Here is a 20,521-nt window from a genome sequence, read left to right on the forward strand (position 1 = left end):
CGATTCTAAGATGAATACGATAAATGACACACGAGTATTGTAGCTGTGGATTGTTAGTTATGTAAAACAATAAAAATGCAAGCACGATAAAGTTCCCATTTGTTATTTATTCGTGGTTACAATTGAGTCAAGGGTATTTTTGATAATAAGAGATAGGTGTTGGGCAGTTCGAAATATAATATTGAAACGTTTTAGGTGCTTGGGACATAAAAACTGTACGACTTGCTTTCCTTAGTTAACTGATCAATTGTTATATTCTTGTAACTTAGTCATTGTACAAACAGATGTAACGTCTCCAAGGAACCAGTCTTTCCACAAATATGTGTCAATTACAAAAATATTATTGCATAAGCAAATGAACAATGTAATTTAGTTGTTTTTAACTGTACACCTTAAATATAACTTAATAAGCTATTTTTCTCGATTGAATTGGAATCAAACGTATTACTTGGGCATCATTGCTTTTTAAAATATATTTTCTATTTCCAGCTGTGTTAACTGCAGAACTCGATTGTTTATACACGAGTGTTATTGAAAACAATAAGATAAAATTCAGAAACTACTTTTTGTTACCGCACTTTTTGAAAATAGTCTCGCTGGATTGTACTACACGCTAGTAATTTTCTGTCTAATTTTTCTGTCAAACTTTACTTGTTTTACTGACTTTTTACGATGTTTTAGTTGCAGTGTTTAGTTACCTTTGTATTTCGTTCACACTTCGCACAAAGGTGCAAAATCAAAGTATTGATGCCTCATAAGATATGTTTGCGTCCCATCCACGTATGTTTAATGATATGGATAATTTCTAGGGGGTAAACCCCTCCCACGAAACTGTATTTCGCAAGTGTATTCTTGTGACACCTAAGCCTTTCCTAGAATTTCAACAACAAGCTTTATTGTAAATCTAGGCACTACTCTTAACTATTATCCTGTAAACATGTTCCTTGTAAACTTTGTAATGCTCGCGCGTTCTTGTTTGGACCAAACTTGCCTGTCATGATACTAAGATTCGAGAAAATGAAGACCCTTTGGGAAGAAACTTTTTCGAAGGTTCGTGGCCAAGGTGGCGTACGACGCAGTCGCAGTTGAACGTAGAACAAGCTGCGCATGTAGTTACGTAAGCTTAAATTTGTAAGTTTAGTGTTTTTGGCAGTTGATTGACAGCTCAAGTTTGGCGCCTTTATAAGCACGCGAGCAAAATCGATCGATCAGAGTTGTAAAAGTTGTGCTACAGAGCAGTTTGTGAAATAATAAAGTAAGTTGGCAGAAAACCGAGTGTTGGAGTAGTTCCGCTAATCCCCGTCGTTTCTACTTCAACATAGGTGTAGTTTCAGTGAAGTTGACTTGAGAATTATATAAGTCATTAGCAGTTGGTCGTTACTGATTGGATTCGTGATTCGGTTTTTCTAGCGATCCTTATTTGTGTTGTGTCTATTTTGAGGAGACTGATAATTACCAATTTGTCGTGTTTCTACATGAGTGGAGCATACCGAATTTCAAACCAGCAAGGCGGGGTGTGTTTAACAATCCAATATTATAAGTTCAAGATTTCTATTGCGCGGTGGTTGATTAAGGCGTAGTCCGACTTGATTTATCACGTAAAGAACTCGAGAGCGATTAATCTTATTGTTTTAGTAGAAACCAACAAGTGATTCAATGCTTAAAACGTAATTGATGTGATATTTTTGTGTTTTATTAAATGCGAGATAAGCGTCTGTTCATACGGTTAAGTACCGGAAGTATTGCAAGTATAATACTATTAATAAACCCCGTTATAACGGCCAGCCCTTTTGAGCGGCCGCGGCCTCCTTTTGGCCGTCATGATGAGGATTCCTCCAAGAATTGAATATGGGTAGCACAAGCTTATTACGTTGGTTCCGCGACTGTGAAAAGAACTTCATTCCTCTTCTGACATTATACCTTTTTATAACTTTATATAATTAGAATATTTGGTGGGCTAGTAACACTGTCTCACATAAAAAGCACTCGAATTACATTTTGAGAATGAAAAGTAATGAAAAGTGTTAGTTGAAGTTCTTAACCGATATTCGGAAGCCCCCCCCCCCCCCTCCCCTATGTAACTTCCAGAATACTTAAGCAATCACAATGAAACTTATTATATAGGATGTATTGTATGTCCGAACATCTTTCTTTTGGTATACATTACGTGACAATTACATCATGATGTCAAAACAGCTGCCATCTTGGATTTCAAACTTTTTCCAAAATGCCAGAAAACCAACCAAAATTACTGCAAAGTACTCAAAATCAATAAAAATGTGCATTAAAAGCGTAAAAATGTAAAATTAATTCCATTAAAGTTTATTTTTATTAATAGAAACACGAAAATTACAAATTTGGGAAAACATGCCTGCCAAAATGCCGTTGCCATGGTTCCTGACACATCATCCAACCATACCAAATTATTGCCAGATAAATTTTAGAAAAAGTCAGAAAGTTTGGCAGCGTTTGGTTGAATCTTAAAAAAGTTCTAAGAGTTCAAAGTCACTCAAAAGCCCCCCCCCCCCCCCACGGTCTGGATAGATTAAGCCCCCACAGATTAATTTAAGTTCCAGCTGAGCTGACATGAAAAAATACACCCAGGAACACCGTCAAGAAACGATAAGGTAATCGTCATAGCGGGAAATTCTTCGGTTTTACCTATTTTTACTTCTTTTTATTTTATTTTTTTCAACCATTCTTTTCGTAGAAGTGTTATTATTGTAGCCAAAGTGTACCATGTTACAACGTTACTGACTGGACTGACAACCTTAGGCCCGGGTCAAACGTCGAACTTCACATGAGTCGAACCTAATGCAAATGAGCAAAAACAATAGGTTTTGCTCATTTGCATTAGGTTTGACCCCTGTGCAAGTGAAGTTCGACGTTTGGCCCGGGCCTTATTATGACTTATTGTGACTTATTATGCACCTATCAATGTTAAGCCGCTGGGGGGGGGGGGGGGGGAGGCTGGGCATAGCCAGGGGATTTGACAGCAACTGTTTGCCCGTAGTGGGGACTTTTGACCGTTTTAATGGACTCTCCCACAACATGTTATTGAAGTTTAGTGACTCTTTTGAACATCCACAAATGCCCTGGGGTTGGGCATTTGAACAGAAAGTCTCAGCTAAGTTCAAATGCCCGGCCTCCCCCCAGCGGCTTAACATTGATAGGTGCATTAGCTAGATCCAAATTACAGACTGTCAGGCACACAAACCAACGTCTCAAAGGGATACTTCAGATGCGGCAAAGACTGTGTTACTTGCTACTACAACACCGACAGCCGTACCACCTTTACCAGGGAGATTTGGTCCCACCTGAATGGATCGGAGGCGGTACTCGGGATTTCAAGCTGTGGCGGGGATGATAGAATTGGGGCAAAAATCAAGACCAAAAAAAATCACTAGGGCTTCAAACAAAAAAAGACAAAAATCCCTGGACCAAAAGTTAACCCCCCCCCCCCCAAAAAAAAAAAAAAAATTCCCATGTCAAATTTCTGGCCCTTTAGATGTAATTTCCAGAAAGGGGGGATGATATAACGCAAAGAAAAACAAGAAATTGAACATTCGCGTTTTTGTTTATTCATCATAACATCTGTATTTACCTTTCTCTTCCCAAATTTTCCCTACCAAAATTTTCCTGCCCAAAAAATCCCGGATTCGAAAATTTCAAACCCCAAAAAATCCTTCGATCGTCCCTGCACCTTCGCTAAAAAGTACCGGGGAGTCGTTCTGTATATCCGGGAGACTCCCGGCTAATCCGGAGAGTTTCCGTGAATAATGACATCCGGGAGACCGGAAGGTGAAAAAGTGGGTGCTAGCGGAACGTGCGAGCGCCGAGCGGGAATAATGACAATAATTCCTTTGTGGCCTTCCTTGGTGGCTTTGCAATACTACAACTTGTAAGTATATTGTAGCATTCATTTTATTATATATATTTTCCTTTGAATTCGTTACTGCCGCTTTTACTTAAGTTCCAAACGTTCGAGTGGTTCTGGTATAATGAGCTCAGGCTCTGTCTGATCTCTGACGTAAGAAAATCCTAGCTTGGTAGCTTTCAGCAGTTTTGTACAAATATTTAGTTGCTAGAATTTTGTTTTATATACTTCTAATTTTTGTTAAATTGGCCAAATTTTGCATGAATCTATCGAAATCGATATGTTTTTGCTTTCTCCAAACTTTCTTACAGCGAGCCGACCGCCATTTTGTTTTACCGCACTTCCGGGACTTTCCTGTCAATCAATTAAATTTCAACTTTTATGCACTCGATTTCAATTGCACTTTCTGCACTGTTTGGGATTAATTGGTGTGCTCTCAGCCAATGAGCATGTAGAAATGTTTGCATGTGTACTGAAATTCCCATACAAACTCTGTATTTTGCGATACCTTCGCCCCATTTTCCAAATGGTGGATTTTACCATGAAAAGGCCTACTGTAAAATTCCGGTTATGAGCCCCGCCGCTTATAAGCCCCCCTGGTTTTAAACCCATCTACCTGGAAACAAAAAAAAATCCATCTGGTTATAAGCCCCCCCCCCCCCCCCCCTCCAAAGATATAAGCCCCCTCTGCTGGATGACAGTACAGAACAGGGCTAATGTTGCTTTATTATGACTATTTAACTTAACTATTAAATCCTATTTTGATCAACATTGCAGTGGCTCGCTTCAAAACGTTTTATTTAATGCCGCTTATAAGCCCCCCAATCCCCCCCCCCCGCCCCCCTGATATAAGCCCTCCCGTTTATAAGTCCAACCAAAACCCCTTACAAAAGTTATATCAGCCCAAAGCTTATACCTGGAATTTTACAGTTTGTTATAAGGCCCCCCTCCATTTGAAGGTGTTTTGGTCCATAAGCATAAGTGCCCCAATTACAAACACTTAGTCAGCTATTACTAGACAATTACTTATCCATGCAACCATTAGATATAATATGCCTTGCTTGTTGCCTACATTTTGCCACTCAGTTGGGCATTTACATTACTCCTAATTCCAGTAGGATGTGTGGAAAAATTTTTCCAGACTATAAGCCAGTCACATTGAGCACTATATTAACATGTTCTTGCTATAAAACAAAAATGATAAAATATAAATTTTGCTATTATCTTAGAGTGATTTTCACTTGATTGTTGTAAGCGATTAGCAATTGCTTTGATTTTGAATTTAACTGCACTTAGTTATTGGTTTAAAAACTCTGGTCACTTTGAAATTCTTGTTCAATCAGAAGAAAAACCAAAACCAACCATGACTCACTCGCACACGTTTTTCCGTGCTTCATGGTGGCCATATGTATTAACTTTTGAGTTTTTATTGGCTCACTGGATTGTCTGTGTCCTTAATGATTGGGTTGACTGATCACTCTGGTTTTGGTTTTACAACACTCATTTGGAAACCACTCTTTTATCTCGTAGAAACATGTTAATTTCAAAATTGTTTTTTGTATTTTCATTTTCAGTAGTCAAAAGAACTCCTTGTGAAGACTCATTTGGATACATACGCAATGGGAAAGTAAGAACTAAATTTTTATGCCTGCCCCTACCGCTTCCCCCCCCCCCCCCACCACCAAACAGACGCGCATAGTTATTGCTTTTTAATCACATGATTTGAGTACAATTTGGAAGAAATAATATAAGTATTAATAAATTTTTGAAAGGCATACAACAAGTGCAATTTGCAGTCTGGAAGCATTCTGAGTGCTTATTCATTCCAAATTGCACAAGAAAAAACCATTTTTTAATAAATTATTACACTTATTTAAAACTATCCAAAAATTAAATACTTAAAGATGATTTCCAGTCCGTACTGCGCAATCTCCGCCTGCAATGTTTGTGAGTCTCACAAACAGAAGAATGTTTACTAGCAAAAATAAAAATTCTGGGACAAAACTTACCTTTTTCTTCATTATTAACGCCAGATATCCTTGCAAAACAATAATTACGAGTAAAAGAAGCTCGACGGTATTTCAAAAGGACGTTTTAATAGCTCATCGTGAATTCTTGAACGAAACGATTCGTAATGGCAAACTAAAAAACTTCATGTACGCTATCACCGAAGTGTAACGTTTAAACGAATTCAAAACAAAAATGAAAACAAACCCTGAGTCTGCGCAGTACGGACTGGAAATCATCTTTACAAGTCTAATCTGGTAAAAAGACCTAAAAGAAGATAACAACTTTGATCTTGCTTCCTTTTTGTAGACCAGGCAGTCAAAAAAGGGGGCAAGTTCTCGCAATTAAGGGAGCTAGAGGTATGACAAACTTATTAAAACTCCAGTCTACAGCTTCATGTTCAATCCTGAACAAAAGTGTTCACATGATTCACAATTTTATATTGCATTTTCATGGTAGGAGTTTTATACCCTGCTGTTGAATAAAGCACTCAAGTAAGATATGGGAAACTGTTTTCATTATTTGTGTGCCATTTTGTGAAAGGAATAAAATGGTTTAGTTGTAGTTCAAGAAGGCTTTTTTCAATGCATTTCTCTAGCTCAAGCCAAATCATATTTAAGATATGCTAACAGAACTTTCAATGTATATTATTTGTTGCATTGCTTTTCATAGAAAGTTTGATATTGATCTATTCAAACCAAACAATGTTATATTATGTTGCTGATTTGAGTAACTAGCCGAAAGCTAGTGAACAGATGCTGAACCTTGTATGTCCAATGTACAGTACTACTTATGTTTTTCATTGCACCTTTTTGTCATCCTTTATTCACATTCTCTGAATTTAAAAAACCAGGTGCTTCTATGAAAACTAGTTCAACGCAGACCGAACCTCCAGCCAAACCAAAAAACCAGGGTAAGAAACAAAAATGTGTCTACTGAGATTGCATGGTTACTCAACCTGGGCTAGGCCCCGGGGGAGGGGGGTACTCCCTATAATAGCCTATACGGGAGGATCTGCCTGAAAGGGGTACCTTTTTCAGGCTTCAGGTATATAAAAGGGTAGGGATTTCACTAGTTTAGGTATAAGAAAGGGTATAGAAATCTGTCATTTAGGCTTTTAAACTCATCGCCAATAGATGAGCTTGGGGAAGGTGCCTAAGACAGTGGGTGGTGGTTCCGCAGCGATACAACGAGCTCAAGCAGGGCACGCAGGTATCCATGGCAACTCTGAGAGCGGCAACCACCCACTAGACACCGTCACACTGACCAAGTCAGTGGAAATACTTACCAACCCTATACTTACCAAATCCACAAAAGAGGGAGGGAGGGAGAGGGAGCAAACAGCAAGTCACACGTACGTTTCGGCGTTAGAAACGAAACTGCACAATCGCACGCGGCTGGAACACACAATGTGTGCAAAACAGGAAACCCCGTATGTGACATCATCGCGCATGGTCTATTGACTGCCGCTGACCAGCATTGGCTCGATTTTAACTTAGCCTAAATTACATTCAGCCACATTTAAAAGGGCCTTTAATTAAAACATTTTGAACAGTTGCAATTTGTAGCTGTATTTTTTATTTATTTATTAAGCGCTACATGAAAATGACAAGAAAACGTCGTGTTCTAAGTCTATACCAGACTTTCAGGTATATAAAAAGGCTACCCTTTTTCAGTAAAAGGTATACGAAAAGGGGTTCCATTGCTGTCCAAATGGTATATAAAAGGGTAAGAAGTTAGAGCTCGGGGTGGAGCCTCCCCGTATAAAACTTTTTTGGCCTACCCTATGTCCCACCCTTAATTTTATATTTTTACCAAAACTCATTTATGCTCAGGGATCAAGGGTTGGAAAGTTGAACACTAGCAGCTAAATACAGGAATTACACCAGGCTTTAAATGGCATGGGCTTGGAACAAGTTGCAGTTAGCCCGTTTGTATGTTGTACTAAAGTCTTGCATTGCAAGTTATTGTTATCCTTTGTTAACATTCTGAATAATTTATTAAACCCAGGTGCTTCTAAGATAAGTGGTACCTGGAGGAGGGCCAAACCAAGAAGCCAAGGTAAAAACAGAATGATGACAATAATGTTGTTGATTACAGTGCTTTTTTTGTTTGAGGAACAAAGTAACATTAGATGTCAGAAAGGCTAAGTGCAATTATTGCAGAGAGCTATTTTGCATTTCTAGAGATGCTCTGAGCCCAATTCAATAAATTGTTACAATTGTGGACCAAAAAAGACAGCACTATAATCTCAGAAAGAAAAATTGCTTGGTACTACCAAAAGCAAGGGCAGACTTTCTCAGAAAGTCCATTAAGGGGCCATACTGTGGACCTCTCTAAAAGACGAGGACTAATTAAGTTAAGGAATCCTTCAGGAAGCTTCAAGGGTGCCTTAATTAAAAAATAAATTAGCATATAAAAAGGCTATGTATACTACTTATTAACCGAGAGTGAGGTCATTACAGGGGAATCTCAGACCGAGGCCTTGATGTATTGACCGAGCGACAGCGAGGTCAATACATCAAGGTCGAGGTCTGAGATTCCCCTGTAATGACCGAACGGACGAGGTTAATAAGTTATTTATTATATGGCCTTTAAGCACTATTCAATAAAAGAGTATATTCAAGGGAAAAAACACTGGAGGTAAAACTCGCTCTCTGTGGCTCTCTTCGTCGCTCATACTAAAGAAGTATCGGTATGCTTATATTTTTCTTTCAGTTATTGAAAAGATAGTTATATTTTGTCTGCGTTTTTTTGTTGTTTTTGCCCCCTCGCTAGTAGCTTTTACTCAGAACTCAAAAAACCGTCGAGCCGAGAAAAAATTTCATAATGCCCGGTCATTACAAGAAAATAATGCCCGCTCAGCAGCCAATCAGAGCGCGCGTACTATTGTAGCCATATAATAAAACTCAGTAATGTTTAAAATGTTTTTGCTCATATTGTAATTACTAAAAGTTTAGTTGTAAAGACATGACAATTCAGCAGTGCTGCTACAAATTTATTGTGTACAAATAAAAGCTATATTAATATAATAATAATAATTATTATTATTATTAATATAATTGCAGACATTTTATTGACTTTTTTAACAGCTGATTTTTAATTCTGTATCTTTTTATCGATGTGTGTTCATTTTTTAATGATTATTGTGAAATAAAGTTATTGTACACAAACAGGTAAACACAAACGATTATTGTATTATTATTATTATTATTATTATTATTATTATTATTATTTTATATCAAGGTGCTTCTAAGAAAACTAGTTCAACACAGACCAAACCTCCAGCCAAACCAAGAAGCCAAGGTAAGAAACAAAAATGTGTCTACAGCTGAGATCAGTTGGGGCTCATTTATTGCTGTTTTCAGTGAAATGCGAACTCTGCACATCAATCCTCAACCAACGGTTTATGCTTTTTGCTGCTGTCAATCATCTTAGTGGACCTCTCGGGAAACAGAAGTTCACTTCAATCGGGTCAAAAGGTCAAGATTGTAACTGATTTTAATCCATCTTGTTTGTTTCTGTTTTTGATGGTTTGTTGGCTGTTGCCATAATTATGATTGACGGCAGCGAAAAAACGCAATCATTAGTTGTATTTTGAATTTTAGAGTTTGCATTTCACTGAAAACCGCAATAAAGAATGTCATTAGTATACACAGCTTTAATTTCTCTGTTTATTTCTAAAAATTCGAATTTATAGACAAATAGTCTGATCAGTTACATTAATTCCAGTGGCAAAAAAGTCATGACTAGATAAAAATTTACAAGAAGTACAATACATCCAAAACTTGTATTAATTTTATTTAATTGTGTGGTTTCAGAAAATATCCAACCCCCCCTCCCCATGGAAGGGATTTGCCCTATGACCCCCCACCCCTCTGGAAATTCCAATTTAGCTTCACACATTGCTTTAAAGTTTTGGGTCTTTGTGACCCCCCCTCCTCCCCAGAATTTCCAATCCCTTCTGTGGGGGGAGTATGGATATTTTCTGGAACCACATATTATGTTTTACATCATAAGTTAACATTTGTTAAGATTCTGAATTAAATTTCAGGTGCTTCTAAGAAAACTACTACCAAACCTCAAGCCAAACCAAGAAATCAAGGTAAGAAACTAAAAGTGTTTCTACTATGATTGATTGTCCCTTCTTTTTATGTTGTACATAATTATACCGGGTACAATGCTATTTCTTAGACTGTTCACAGCCTCTCTATTTTTCAATGCAAAAGAACATGTGCGAGCAAGGAAAGGGAGCTCTAGCTCTTGCTCGAAAGAAAAATAGAGAGACTGTGGTCATCTTTGGAAAAAAGTGGCATTATTAGACTCCTTCCCTTGTTATCACCTTGTCGTTAACAGCTTGACCCTTGATTTGTTAATTTAATTGGACCAATAAAATCTGAGCAGTAAATTGCTTGTTTAATTGAATACAGGAATTAGTTAACAAAACAGCAGTGTGTGTAAAGTGTTCGATATCATCGGATGTCAAACATGTGCAGCAGTCAAACTGTCACATGCGAGAAACGCAACAAAGCAGATCTAGATAAAGAGAAAATTTCGGTGCAGTTCTTTTAAAGCTCAAAGAACACACATACACTAAGGGGAACTTAAATTAATAAATTGACAGTAAAACATCTTGAGCTAAATCTTTTTACATACTAACTGTTGATGCAAAAAGGCGCAAGAAACTTGTCAACGATGTTTTGCATATTTTTCTGCACATTAACAACCTGAAGAAGTACTGTACATTTCAACTACGTTCCCACTGTGTTAGAGCTAGAACTATGCGTGGGCTGGAAACGCACTTGATCTTTTGTTACAATGAATTTTGGATTTATCTTCATATATGTTCACTTTTTAAAAGCAATTTGCTATATAGAGTCAATAAAATCATTTTTACTGCCATTCCTATCCAATTTATATTGTATCTCTACTAATTATATAAGCAGCCAACCTCTATTAAGCGGCCACCTTTTTAAGTCCCGAGGGTGGCCGCTTTTCGGACTGTATCTTACTTATAATCAATTGTGATCCTTTGATAAGTTTATCAATTTCAGGTTCATCTAAGAAAACTAGTACTAAGAAGGCTCAACCTCAAGCCAAACAAAGCATTAAAGGTAAAGAGAGGATGACTACTGTTAGTTCAGTTGAGAGCATATTAAAAAAATATTGCATTCAATGTTTTCTGCTCCCCATTTTGTTGTCCCTATGTTATATAAGAATAATATAATATAAGAATTGGTTCATGTTTTTAGCTCCCCAACTTAACCACATATTATGTTTTACATCATAAGTTAACATTTGTTAAGATTCTGAATTAAATTTCAGGTGCTTCTAAGAAAACTACTACCAAACCTCAAGCCAAACCAAGAAATCAAGGTAAGAAACTAAAAGGGTTTCTACTATGATTGATTGTCCCTTCTTTTTATGTTGTACATAATTATACCGGGTACAATGCTATTTCTTAGACTGTTCACAGCCTCTCTATTTTTCAATGCAAAAGAACATGTGCGAGCAAGGAAAGGGAGCTCTAGCTCTTGCTCGAAAGAAAAATAGAGAGACTGTGGTCATCTTTGGAAAAAAGTGGCATTATTAGACTCCTTCCCTTGTTATCACCTTGTCGTTAACAGCTTGACCCTTGATTTGTTAATTTAATTGGACCAATAAAATCTGAGCAGTAAATTGCTTGTTTAATTGAATACAGGAATTAGTTAACAAAACAGCAGTGTGTGTAAAGTGTTCGATATCATCGGATGTCAAACATGTGCAACAGTCAAACTGTCACATGCGAGAAACGCAACAAAGCAGATCTAGATAAAGAGAAAATTTCGGTGCAGTACTTTTAAAGCTCAAAGAACACACATACACTAAGGGGAACTTAAATTAATAAATTGACAGTAAAACATCTTGAGCTAAATCTTTTTACATACTAACTGTTGATGCAAAAAGGCGCAAGAAACTTGTCAACGATGTTTTGCATATTTTTCTGCACATTAACAACCTGAAGAAGTACTGTACATTTCAACTACGTTCCCACTGTGTTAGAGCTAGAACTATGCGTGGGCTGGAAACGCACTTGATCTTTTGTTACAATGAATTTTGGATTTATCTTCATATATGTTCACTTTTTAAAAGCAATTTGCTATATAGAGTCAATAAAATCATTTTTACTGCCATTCCTATCCAATTTATATTGTATCTCTACTAATTATATAAGCAGCCAACCTCTATTAAGCGGCCACCTTTTTAAGTCCCGAGGGTGGCCGCTTTTCGGACTGTATCTTACTTATAATCAATTGTGATCCTTTGATAAGTTTATCAATTTCAGGTTCATCTAAGAAAACTAGTACTAAGAAGGCTCAACCTCAAGCCAAACAAAGCATTAAAGGTAAAGAGAGGATGACTACTGTTAGTTCAGTTGAGAGCATATTAAAAAAAATATTGCATTCAATGTTTTCTGCTCCCCATTTTGTTGTCCCTACGTTATGATATAAGAATAATATAATATAAGAATTGGTTCATGTTTTTAGCTCCCCAACTTTCCATATGCATCCATGTGAGTTAGATGTACACCAATGCATAGACTGTCTGACTAATCTTCATCATCATCATCATCATCACTTTGTCATCACTTTGTTTACCCTCGGATATGAAGAGAAGCTTATACAGCTAATATCTCCGATCATTTCACAGTAAGCACAGTACAACAGGCAAAGACCAGACCACAACACCGGGAACTCCATGCCCTACTCTTTACGATAAGTGTGTGGGTTCTTTTACGTCCCCTACTGACCATAACACTGAAGATGCAGGAGAGGGGGCTACGGTTTATCGTCCTTATCCGAGAAGACTAGAATATCTAACCATTTGCGGATATTATTGCAAAGGCAGCATATTCTCCTCAGTTATTTTAAGACCCTGGGTGTTGGTCCGGTCTGGGACTTGAACCCAAGACCTCCTGCACTGTACGGTCGCTCTACCAACTGAGCTAACCGGTCGGCTTATTCTGCAGATGTTTTATTTGACGTGTATCATACAGTAATAGCACCAGCAGCACCTGCAGTCGTACAACGGATTGTGGAAAATGTGCGTACACGTTGTAATGCACTACCACATGAGGTGAATAGGGAAGAGGGTCCAGCACCGAAGCGACGGAGAGGTAAATGCACTTGTAACAATAAGTTTGCATTTCTTGCTCTGTGTTATAAAAGAATTGGTTCGGGCTTTTAGCTGTGTGTTTATGTTTCTTTCACACTGCCCCAACTTTTCACATGCATATAATGCGTGCCAATTTATGGACTATCACTCATCTTAACCCGCAATAATTCTGTTAGTCCATAAGGCTTTGGGGTTTGTACAGCCTTGACTTAAACTAACAAGTGGAGCTAAGGGCGAGCATAGACTCAAGCAAGCAATGGGGACTTTTTTAACTTAAAGAACACCAAATTCACAGAAGGAATTTTCCTCCTGTGTACGTATTATCCAATTAGAAGTAGTGATCTCAAACTGCATGTCGATCTAGCCAAATCCTGACCAGATCACTCACTTAAGATAAAATGCAAAACCCTTTTCCAATGTAAAACTCTTTGAAGTAGAAGATTTAGTTTTTTTCCTCTTCATGTACATTCTATGTTCCCAACAGTGAGTATGCATTCAATCACGAATGCAGTAATTATATTGCAAATGGGTTGCTGAAATCAGACTACAAAGATGTCGGGGAACATTAGCGAAAAGTTACTGAGGCTTCTTAATACCCAGGGTCTTTGTTCCTCTTGACAGACGGTTGAGAAACGAGCAACCCTAGAAAGTGCCGATTTGAAGTCAGAAATATCGGACTTCTGGTTCAATTGCGCATGCCTACCTTTCAAAAGCATGACCCTGAGCATGACCAATGAACTTTTTTGCGAGTTTACTTCCGGTCATTTTAATTGTTTTTCAAGCCAATCAGATTCGATCCTGCAACGGAACTTTCGGGAGTCGCTCGTTTTGTCAAGCTTGCGCAGTGAGGAATGAAGACTCGATGAACGAGAATGTTACTGAGGGAAAGAGGTGTTTCCATCGACGGCAACACGATCCACAATCCCGGACGAAACCAGTTGAGACAAACGCATTCACAGATTTTTCGCGAATGTCTTGCCTGGCAAGCTTGTGAAAAACATGTTATCCCCCTTTCCCCCCACTCAATGTTGTTTTATGGAGGTTTGCAATTCACCAGGCTTAGTTTTCATAAAACGACAACATTGACAACATTGAAATAGGGGAGGGGGGATTGACAAAGTACCAAAAATGGTGAAAATTAGCGGTGTCTCAACCCTTTCGGCCGGGATTGCAGGAAAAGCTTAACCTTCTTCCTTCTAAGTCGCCCCATATGTTTTTGATTTTTTTTTACATCATGGCAAAAGAGGTTTTGTCCATTTGCTTGGTTGTGGTGCAAGGTGTGAGAAAGTAATTTGGACAGTTTGAAAATTCCATAGCCAAAAACACTTGTGCTGAAATAATGTCACTTGATTTGATTTCCAGCAAGTGAAGCAAGTCAAGACTGGAATTAATTATGATTATTTTTCCAGTGACACCTCCTGGGCCATCTACACTGTTGCACAGACTTGGCAATGAACTAGCACGGGAGGGCTATGAGGAAGACAGTCCTGCCCCAAAGCGACGGAAAGGTAAACCCACTTGGTACATTCAGTCTTTAATTTACTAGATGCTCTTTTATTTGCTACTTTTTCTACAGACTTTGTGGACCTGATTACTTTGTTCATGCGCCTGAAAACGACTTGAATTCAAGCTTGCCTTTGAAACAAGTAACTCTAAAAGTTTGCTTGCCCGGGCAGTTACGTGTTTGCCTTAAATTTACCTTTTTGTTTTTAATTCATAATTAAGTTAGCAGACTGCTTGCCTGAGCCATTGCCCATCAGCACACAGCGGTCAAACGCAGCGCGCGTGCGCAGTTACTGTGCAATTCCCGCCAAACTTCTCCATACAAAGTCTTAAATTTTCTGAAAACTTTCGCTTTAAAGCCAAAAGTTAACGCCGTCCCTGGAAAGTTAAGGTTTATACGCCGCTTATGGATTGGAAATTTGATAATTTATCTCCACTGAGTGTCCCAGCTTGAACTGTTCTTTCACCGTACCATTTCTTTAACAATTTCCTACAAAAGTTTGCACACTTTCGAGACAAATTCTCAGAAAAGTTCGAGGCGCCGAAAACCGGAGGTGACGTCATTTTTGCGTTTGACCGCTGTGTGGCCCATCAGATAAGTGAGCATCACAAGTTAAAGGGACATGGTCAGCGTTCTTACCGCGCTGACCTGGACACTAGTTTTCACGTTTTGAAAAAAGACCACTGTGGACTTTTTCAAAACAAACCTTCAGAAATCTGCTTCAATCTTCTCAGTGTTTCACTAGATGGGAAAATTTAATAGAAAATAAAAACACTGAGAAGATTGAAGCAGTTTTCTGAAGGTTCTCTAGGCGTAGTTTGATTTCGGGTTAAGGTGGACTTTTTTCAAAACGTGAACGCTGACCATGTCCCTTTAATTACCGACAGGGAAATCTACTTGTCCCGGATTGCGGATCGGGACTTTTTTTAAGCCCTGATTTCGTAGCTCTTTTACTTGAGCGCACATGTTACTGCTTGTACTTTTTGTCCAAGATTGTCTGCTTGTGTTGCATGTCTGAGTTTGATGCCTCTTAATTTTTTTTTTACCTGGTTAAATTAACCTGTTCCATGTTTTCTCATTACCTTTATTTTTGCAGCTGTCAGAGAAGGTACACCCAGTTATGACGAATTAGAGAAACTGGCAAATGAAATTCCATCAGACTGGAAAAAACTTGGGAGACGCTTGGGCATTAAAGAGGCAAAGCTTACAGCAATTGAAAGAGAAAATAACTATGAGACATCAGAACAGGCCTACCGAATGCTTAGGCACTGGAAACAAAGTAAAGCTTGTGAGGCAACTTACAACGAATTATTTGAGGCATTAAGCAATAAAGAAACGGGCGTCAGTCGAAGTGACTTAGCTTTAAAATATTGCTGTCAAAAAAGGTGAAATGTACATGAGAAGCAGTTGTAAAGTCCAGGGTTCGTACGCGTCTTGAAAACCCTTGAATTTCAGGAGTTCGATTTCAAGGCCTTGAAAGTACTTGAAATTGGTTTTCAGTCTTTGAAAGTCCTTGATTTTTTTATTGAACGTCAAAAGGCTTTAAGTCAATGAGAAGACCGCCAAAATAAGCATTTTTTTTAGTTCTTCAGCAAGCACATTAACGGCACAGCAGACTAGAAATTGTTGATTTGGGGTAAATTTCATGAAAAAAAAGTCCTAGAAATTTCCAAGAAGGGTCCTGGAAAGTCCTTGAATTTTTGGCCTGAAAAAGTGCACGAACCCTGAAAGTCTAAAATGAAAACTTGTAACTTCAGTTCATTAGCCTTATGTAGCTTTTGTCAACTGTCAATTTCCACTTACATGTAGTTCGGGAACCTTATACGTGAGATTTTAGGATTTTATTACCAGGTTGGAGGAGGGGATGGTATCATACTGTATACGCAGGTAAAGATTTCTTTTACGTGACTGGGTTTGTAGACATGGGTGTTTTCATGGCATTTATATTTTTTTCTTTTTCTTGAGGTTTGTCCATTCTATTTTTCTCATGGTGAAAAGTAGTAGCGTCTTTATTTATAGAGGGTAGCACTTCATAGTTATATCGCTAATAACCTTGTGGCCCTCCTATCTACAATTATTAAAAAAACTAAGATATAAAATAATATATAAGAAACGAATGATCAATCAAAAAAGTAATTATTAAAAACTAATTAAAAAATCTGTATTCGAAAAAAGAACTATCTTACAATTATTAAAAAAGCTCCTATTTACAATTATTAAAAAACTAAGATATACAATAAAAAACCTTCGATATACAATAATATATAAGAAACGAATGATCAATCAAAAAACTAGTTATTAAAAACTAATTAAAAAATGTGTATTCGAAATAAGAACTATCTTAGTGCCAAAGAGGGAGTTGGGTCAAAGGCATATTGCTACGTCATCCTATCGAGATAGATAGATAGATAGTTTATTGATATTCTTACATGACAGTCTAAAAACTGAATTGCGTAAAAATTTACAGAGATAAATTATTAAAAATACAACTATTAAAATCTATTATAACTATTTTTAAAAAATGTACAACAACTTTTAGTTTGCAAGACATGTTTCGATCGTTCCAACGATCATCTTCAGTTGTGGGATCGTTTACAGTTGAAGTTGAATTTTTTACGAGCAATGGCGTAACATGCGTGATACGCAACATTCGTGATACATTTTAAATTTAACGTGCAGCATTTAAATGCGCGAGACATGGAACAATGCGCGCGAGTATAAATACACGGCAAAGAAATTAAACAGTAAAAATAACTTAGTAAATTACAATTATTACACAAAATGATGCAAAAAAAATTAAATTAAATTAAACGACACTTATTTATAAGAAAATAACATAATACTAAAATGAAAGACTAACAAACAATAAAATGAAAGACTAACATTGAAATTAAGTTAGTTTTTTCGTCTTTTAAAGTGAGTAGTATGTTCAGTGTGAAGGATCCTGTTCCTCTCGATCTCCGTTCGCGCGTTGTCTACAAATTTTCTTGTGCAGGATGTAATGCCTGTTACATCGGCGAAACTAGCCGTCATCTTTCAACGCGCATTCGTGAGCATCTGAGTAGGGACAGGAACTCACACATTTACCAACATCTGCAGCAGTCTGAGGCATGCCGTAGGCTTGCATCTAAGAACTGCTTTTCTATTGTAGATTCCGCACCCAATAGACTACAGCTAATTTTAAAAGAGGCTGTCCACATCCGCTGGGAAAACCCCACGTTAAATAAGCAGCTCAAACATGCTGACTTAACTTTTTCATTTTAGTATTATGCTATTTTCTTATAAATAAGTGTCGTTTAATTTAATTTAATTTTTTTTTGCATCATTTTGTGTAATAATTGTAATTTACTAAGTTATTTTTACTGTTTAATTTCTTTGCCGTGTATTTATACTCGCGCGCATTGTTCCATGTCTCGCGCATTTAAATGCTGCACGTTAAATTTAAAATGTATCACGAATGTTGCGTATCACGCATGTTACGCCATTGCTCGTAAAAAATTCAACTTCAACTGTAAACGATCCCACAACTGAAGATGATCGTTGGAACGATCGAAACATGTCTTGCAAACTAAAAGTTGTTGTACATTTTTTAAAAATAGTAGTTTGTCTGCTTTTATCCAGACCATTTGGATCTATTATAACTATATTAAAAATTTGACATAGAAGGAAAAAAACTATGTTTAAAACGATTTGTTCGAGCAAATACAAGACTTAAACATTCACTTGGCTACTTTGGTATGCGGAAGGGGAGTGAGCTTCAGGTTCTCACGTCTGTGTTTTATTCTAGTCTTACTACGAGGCTAGAATTGACTCTCGGCTAGAATTGTACTGACACATCAATAAGTTGTTGTTGAAGGCAACCTCTCTTGTCTCTGTTTGTCTTGACTGGAGGACGCAGGTATCGCGTAAAAGAAATTATTATACACGTCATGTTGTTTAGTTAGTACAGTTCATAGCTACAAGTTTAGTTGTGTTTTATTTCAGTGGTAATGGTTACCGTGTAGTAACCCTTTAAGAATAATATTTTTTTACAAGTAGTAATTTCATGCATTTAGTATTATATTTGTAACAGCTAACGTTATTGTATGCAAACTTCGCTTAAGTTAAGATAAAATCTTAGGTTTTATGAGCCGGTTATTTTTAACCTACTTAGTATAAGTTTTAATTTTGAAGACATAAAAGACATATTTAAAATTCTATAATAGGTACTGTCTATAAACAATTATATTGTAGTAAAGTTTTGTGAGTAGCATACTTAATATACAAGATAAGATCTTGGGTGGACGTATATTTCCACCCTCTCGTACATTGATTGTAAATTGTAAATAAATGGCTTTTTAAAAGTCAAGGCAGACCATTGTCATAATTCTTTAACAATCATCATCATTATCCTCATCTGCTGTTAACGAAGTGTACGTTAGCCAAGATACTAATTTAGAGAGCTGAGGCACTGAATGCGAATTTTTTTATGTCCCGATCTGTTTTCCAAAAACGCCTTGGAAGGTCCAATCGAATATAAACAAGTATTAAAGAGCTTTCTTTTCTATAGCAGGTAGCCGGTATGATTTTTATTTATGCTCTTAGTACTTAATGGTTACATTCCGGAAAGACGGAAATCAAGCCTCTAAAAATTCTAATTCTCGTGCGATCTTGTACCCAACTAGGAGAAAGACAAAAGTTACTCATACATATAGAGCAGTTTTCAATTGAGTGTCGTAAAACCAAAACCAAAGTAATTACTTTGGCCAATCACAAAGGACACAGACAATCCAGTAAACCAATCAAAACTCGTAGCAAATACATGTAGCTGGCACAAAGCGCGGGAAAACGTGCGCGCGCGAGTCGCGATTGGTTTTGGTTTTACTCCTGATTGGCTGAGAAAGTGGCGCGAGATTTTTAAGCCAATCACTAAGCGTAGTAATGCAAAACCAAAGCAAACGCAATTAGCTTTCGACACTCAAGTGAAAACCGCTCTATTGCGTCCAGTAAATCTGACCATTACTTGAAGAGACTTTGTTTATTCAAGAACAACAGCCGTCCTTAAGTCAACGTCAGCAGCGAGAAGTAGGGCTTTCCACAAGTTGCTCGGCAACTTTTTGGCAACTTTTCATGTTTCGAGCAACTTTTTCCCCTTCGAGCAACTTTTTCTCTCTCGAGCAACTTTTTGCATTTTAAGCAATTTTCAGACCGAAGATCTCCGAAGATAATCCGAGTGTTGTTCAAATAAAGGCAATACGAACGTTTCCGAAGATTTACGAAGTTTGCCGAAGATTTTCGAGGAACATCTGAAGACATTACACCTTCCGGCTCATTCTGCATATTAAAACATTACAAAACTCGTCACAAACATGACGCCATCGATATCATCACGATTTTTCTCAGTTGAAAAATTCCTCGTTATTTAACAAATTTTCCCCCTAATATGTTGTTTAGATACTTACTTTGCTGTAAAAGTGCATAAAACTGATAGAAATCTTACTCTCAAAGGGAAATTAGCATATATTTAGAGAAATTCTCTTGATAAGAAGCAGCGTTTTGGATTTTTTGGAGCAACTTTCGAGTAACTTTTATTATCAGAAGCAACTTTTTTGTATTTTTGGAGCAACTTTTGAGCAACTTTTTGAGAAATTACGGGCAACTTTTTTGGAAATCTCGAGCATCTTGTGGAAAGCCCTAGCGAGAAGCATTTGCTGAAGTTTCAGGACAGATAGTTTTCACGTGAAACTTTGTAATATAGAATTACTGCTGGGTATCAATTTTTCCTTTGTAGTCTGGCTTTCAGACCCCTGTTATTTAAACATGAATAGTTTTGCAAAATAATTGGTAACGGCTACTTTTGAAAATGTATGTTGCTTAGCATACGATACGCCAAGTTTAGTAAAATGCGTTGTTTCATCATGTTTATCAACGCTGTTTGTTTTGTATCTTTTTTTATTAATTCTCCAGGCAAATGCACTAATCAACACGTGACTACAACT

General features: G+C 37.3%; 1 protein-coding gene across 2 annotated transcripts; it reads left to right on the forward strand.

The window, feature by feature from the left end:
• Positions 1-3,774: 3,774 nt before the first annotated feature.
• LOC144631671 (uncharacterized) lies at positions 3,775-16,530 on the forward strand. 2 transcript variants are annotated; one of them, XM_078490157.1, is made up of 13 exons: positions 3,775-3,901; positions 5,452-5,504; positions 6,194-6,243; positions 6,738-6,797; positions 7,895-7,945; positions 9,131-9,190; positions 9,939-9,989; positions 10,939-10,998; positions 11,210-11,260; positions 12,210-12,269; positions 12,894-13,040; positions 14,449-14,547; positions 15,640-16,530. In XM_078490157.1, exons 2-13 carry the CDS (start codon positions 5,497-5,499, stop codon positions 15,930-15,932), a joined length of 990 nt encoding a protein of 329 aa, XP_078346283.1. In that variant the 5' UTR covers positions 3,775-3,901; positions 5,452-5,496; the 3' UTR covers positions 15,933-16,530. The 2 variants fall into 2 exon arrangements, with proteins under 2 accessions (XP_078346283.1, XP_078346282.1); XM_078490156.1 differs by lacking the exons at positions 3,775-3,901; positions 5,452-5,504; positions 6,194-6,243 and having other exon boundaries at positions 6,274-6,797.
• The last annotated feature ends 3,991 nt before the right edge of the window (positions 16,531-20,521 follow it).

Source organism: Oculina patagonica, chromosome 12 (assembly GCF_052425735.1).
Source record: "Oculina patagonica isolate OP01 chromosome 12, crgOcupat, whole genome shotgun sequence".
In the NCBI taxonomy this organism is placed as follows: domain Eukaryota; kingdom Metazoa; phylum Cnidaria; class Anthozoa; order Scleractinia; family Oculinidae; genus Oculina; species Oculina patagonica.

Excerpts from the sequence above, each read along its gene's own strand:
- LOC144631671 (XM_078490156.1), top strand. The coding sequence starts at position 6,677 with ATGTTTTTCATTGCACCTTTTTGTCATCCTTTATTCACATTCTCTGAA. Across the intron at positions 6,798-7,894 it reads AGCCAAACCAAAAAACCAGG|GTGCTTCTAAGATAAGTGGT; the intron begins GTAAGAAACAAA and ends TATTAAACCCAG. Across the intron at positions 14,548-15,639 it reads TGCCCCAAAGCGACGGAAAG|CTGTCAGAGAAGGTACACCC; the intron begins GTAAACCCACTT and ends TTATTTTTGCAG.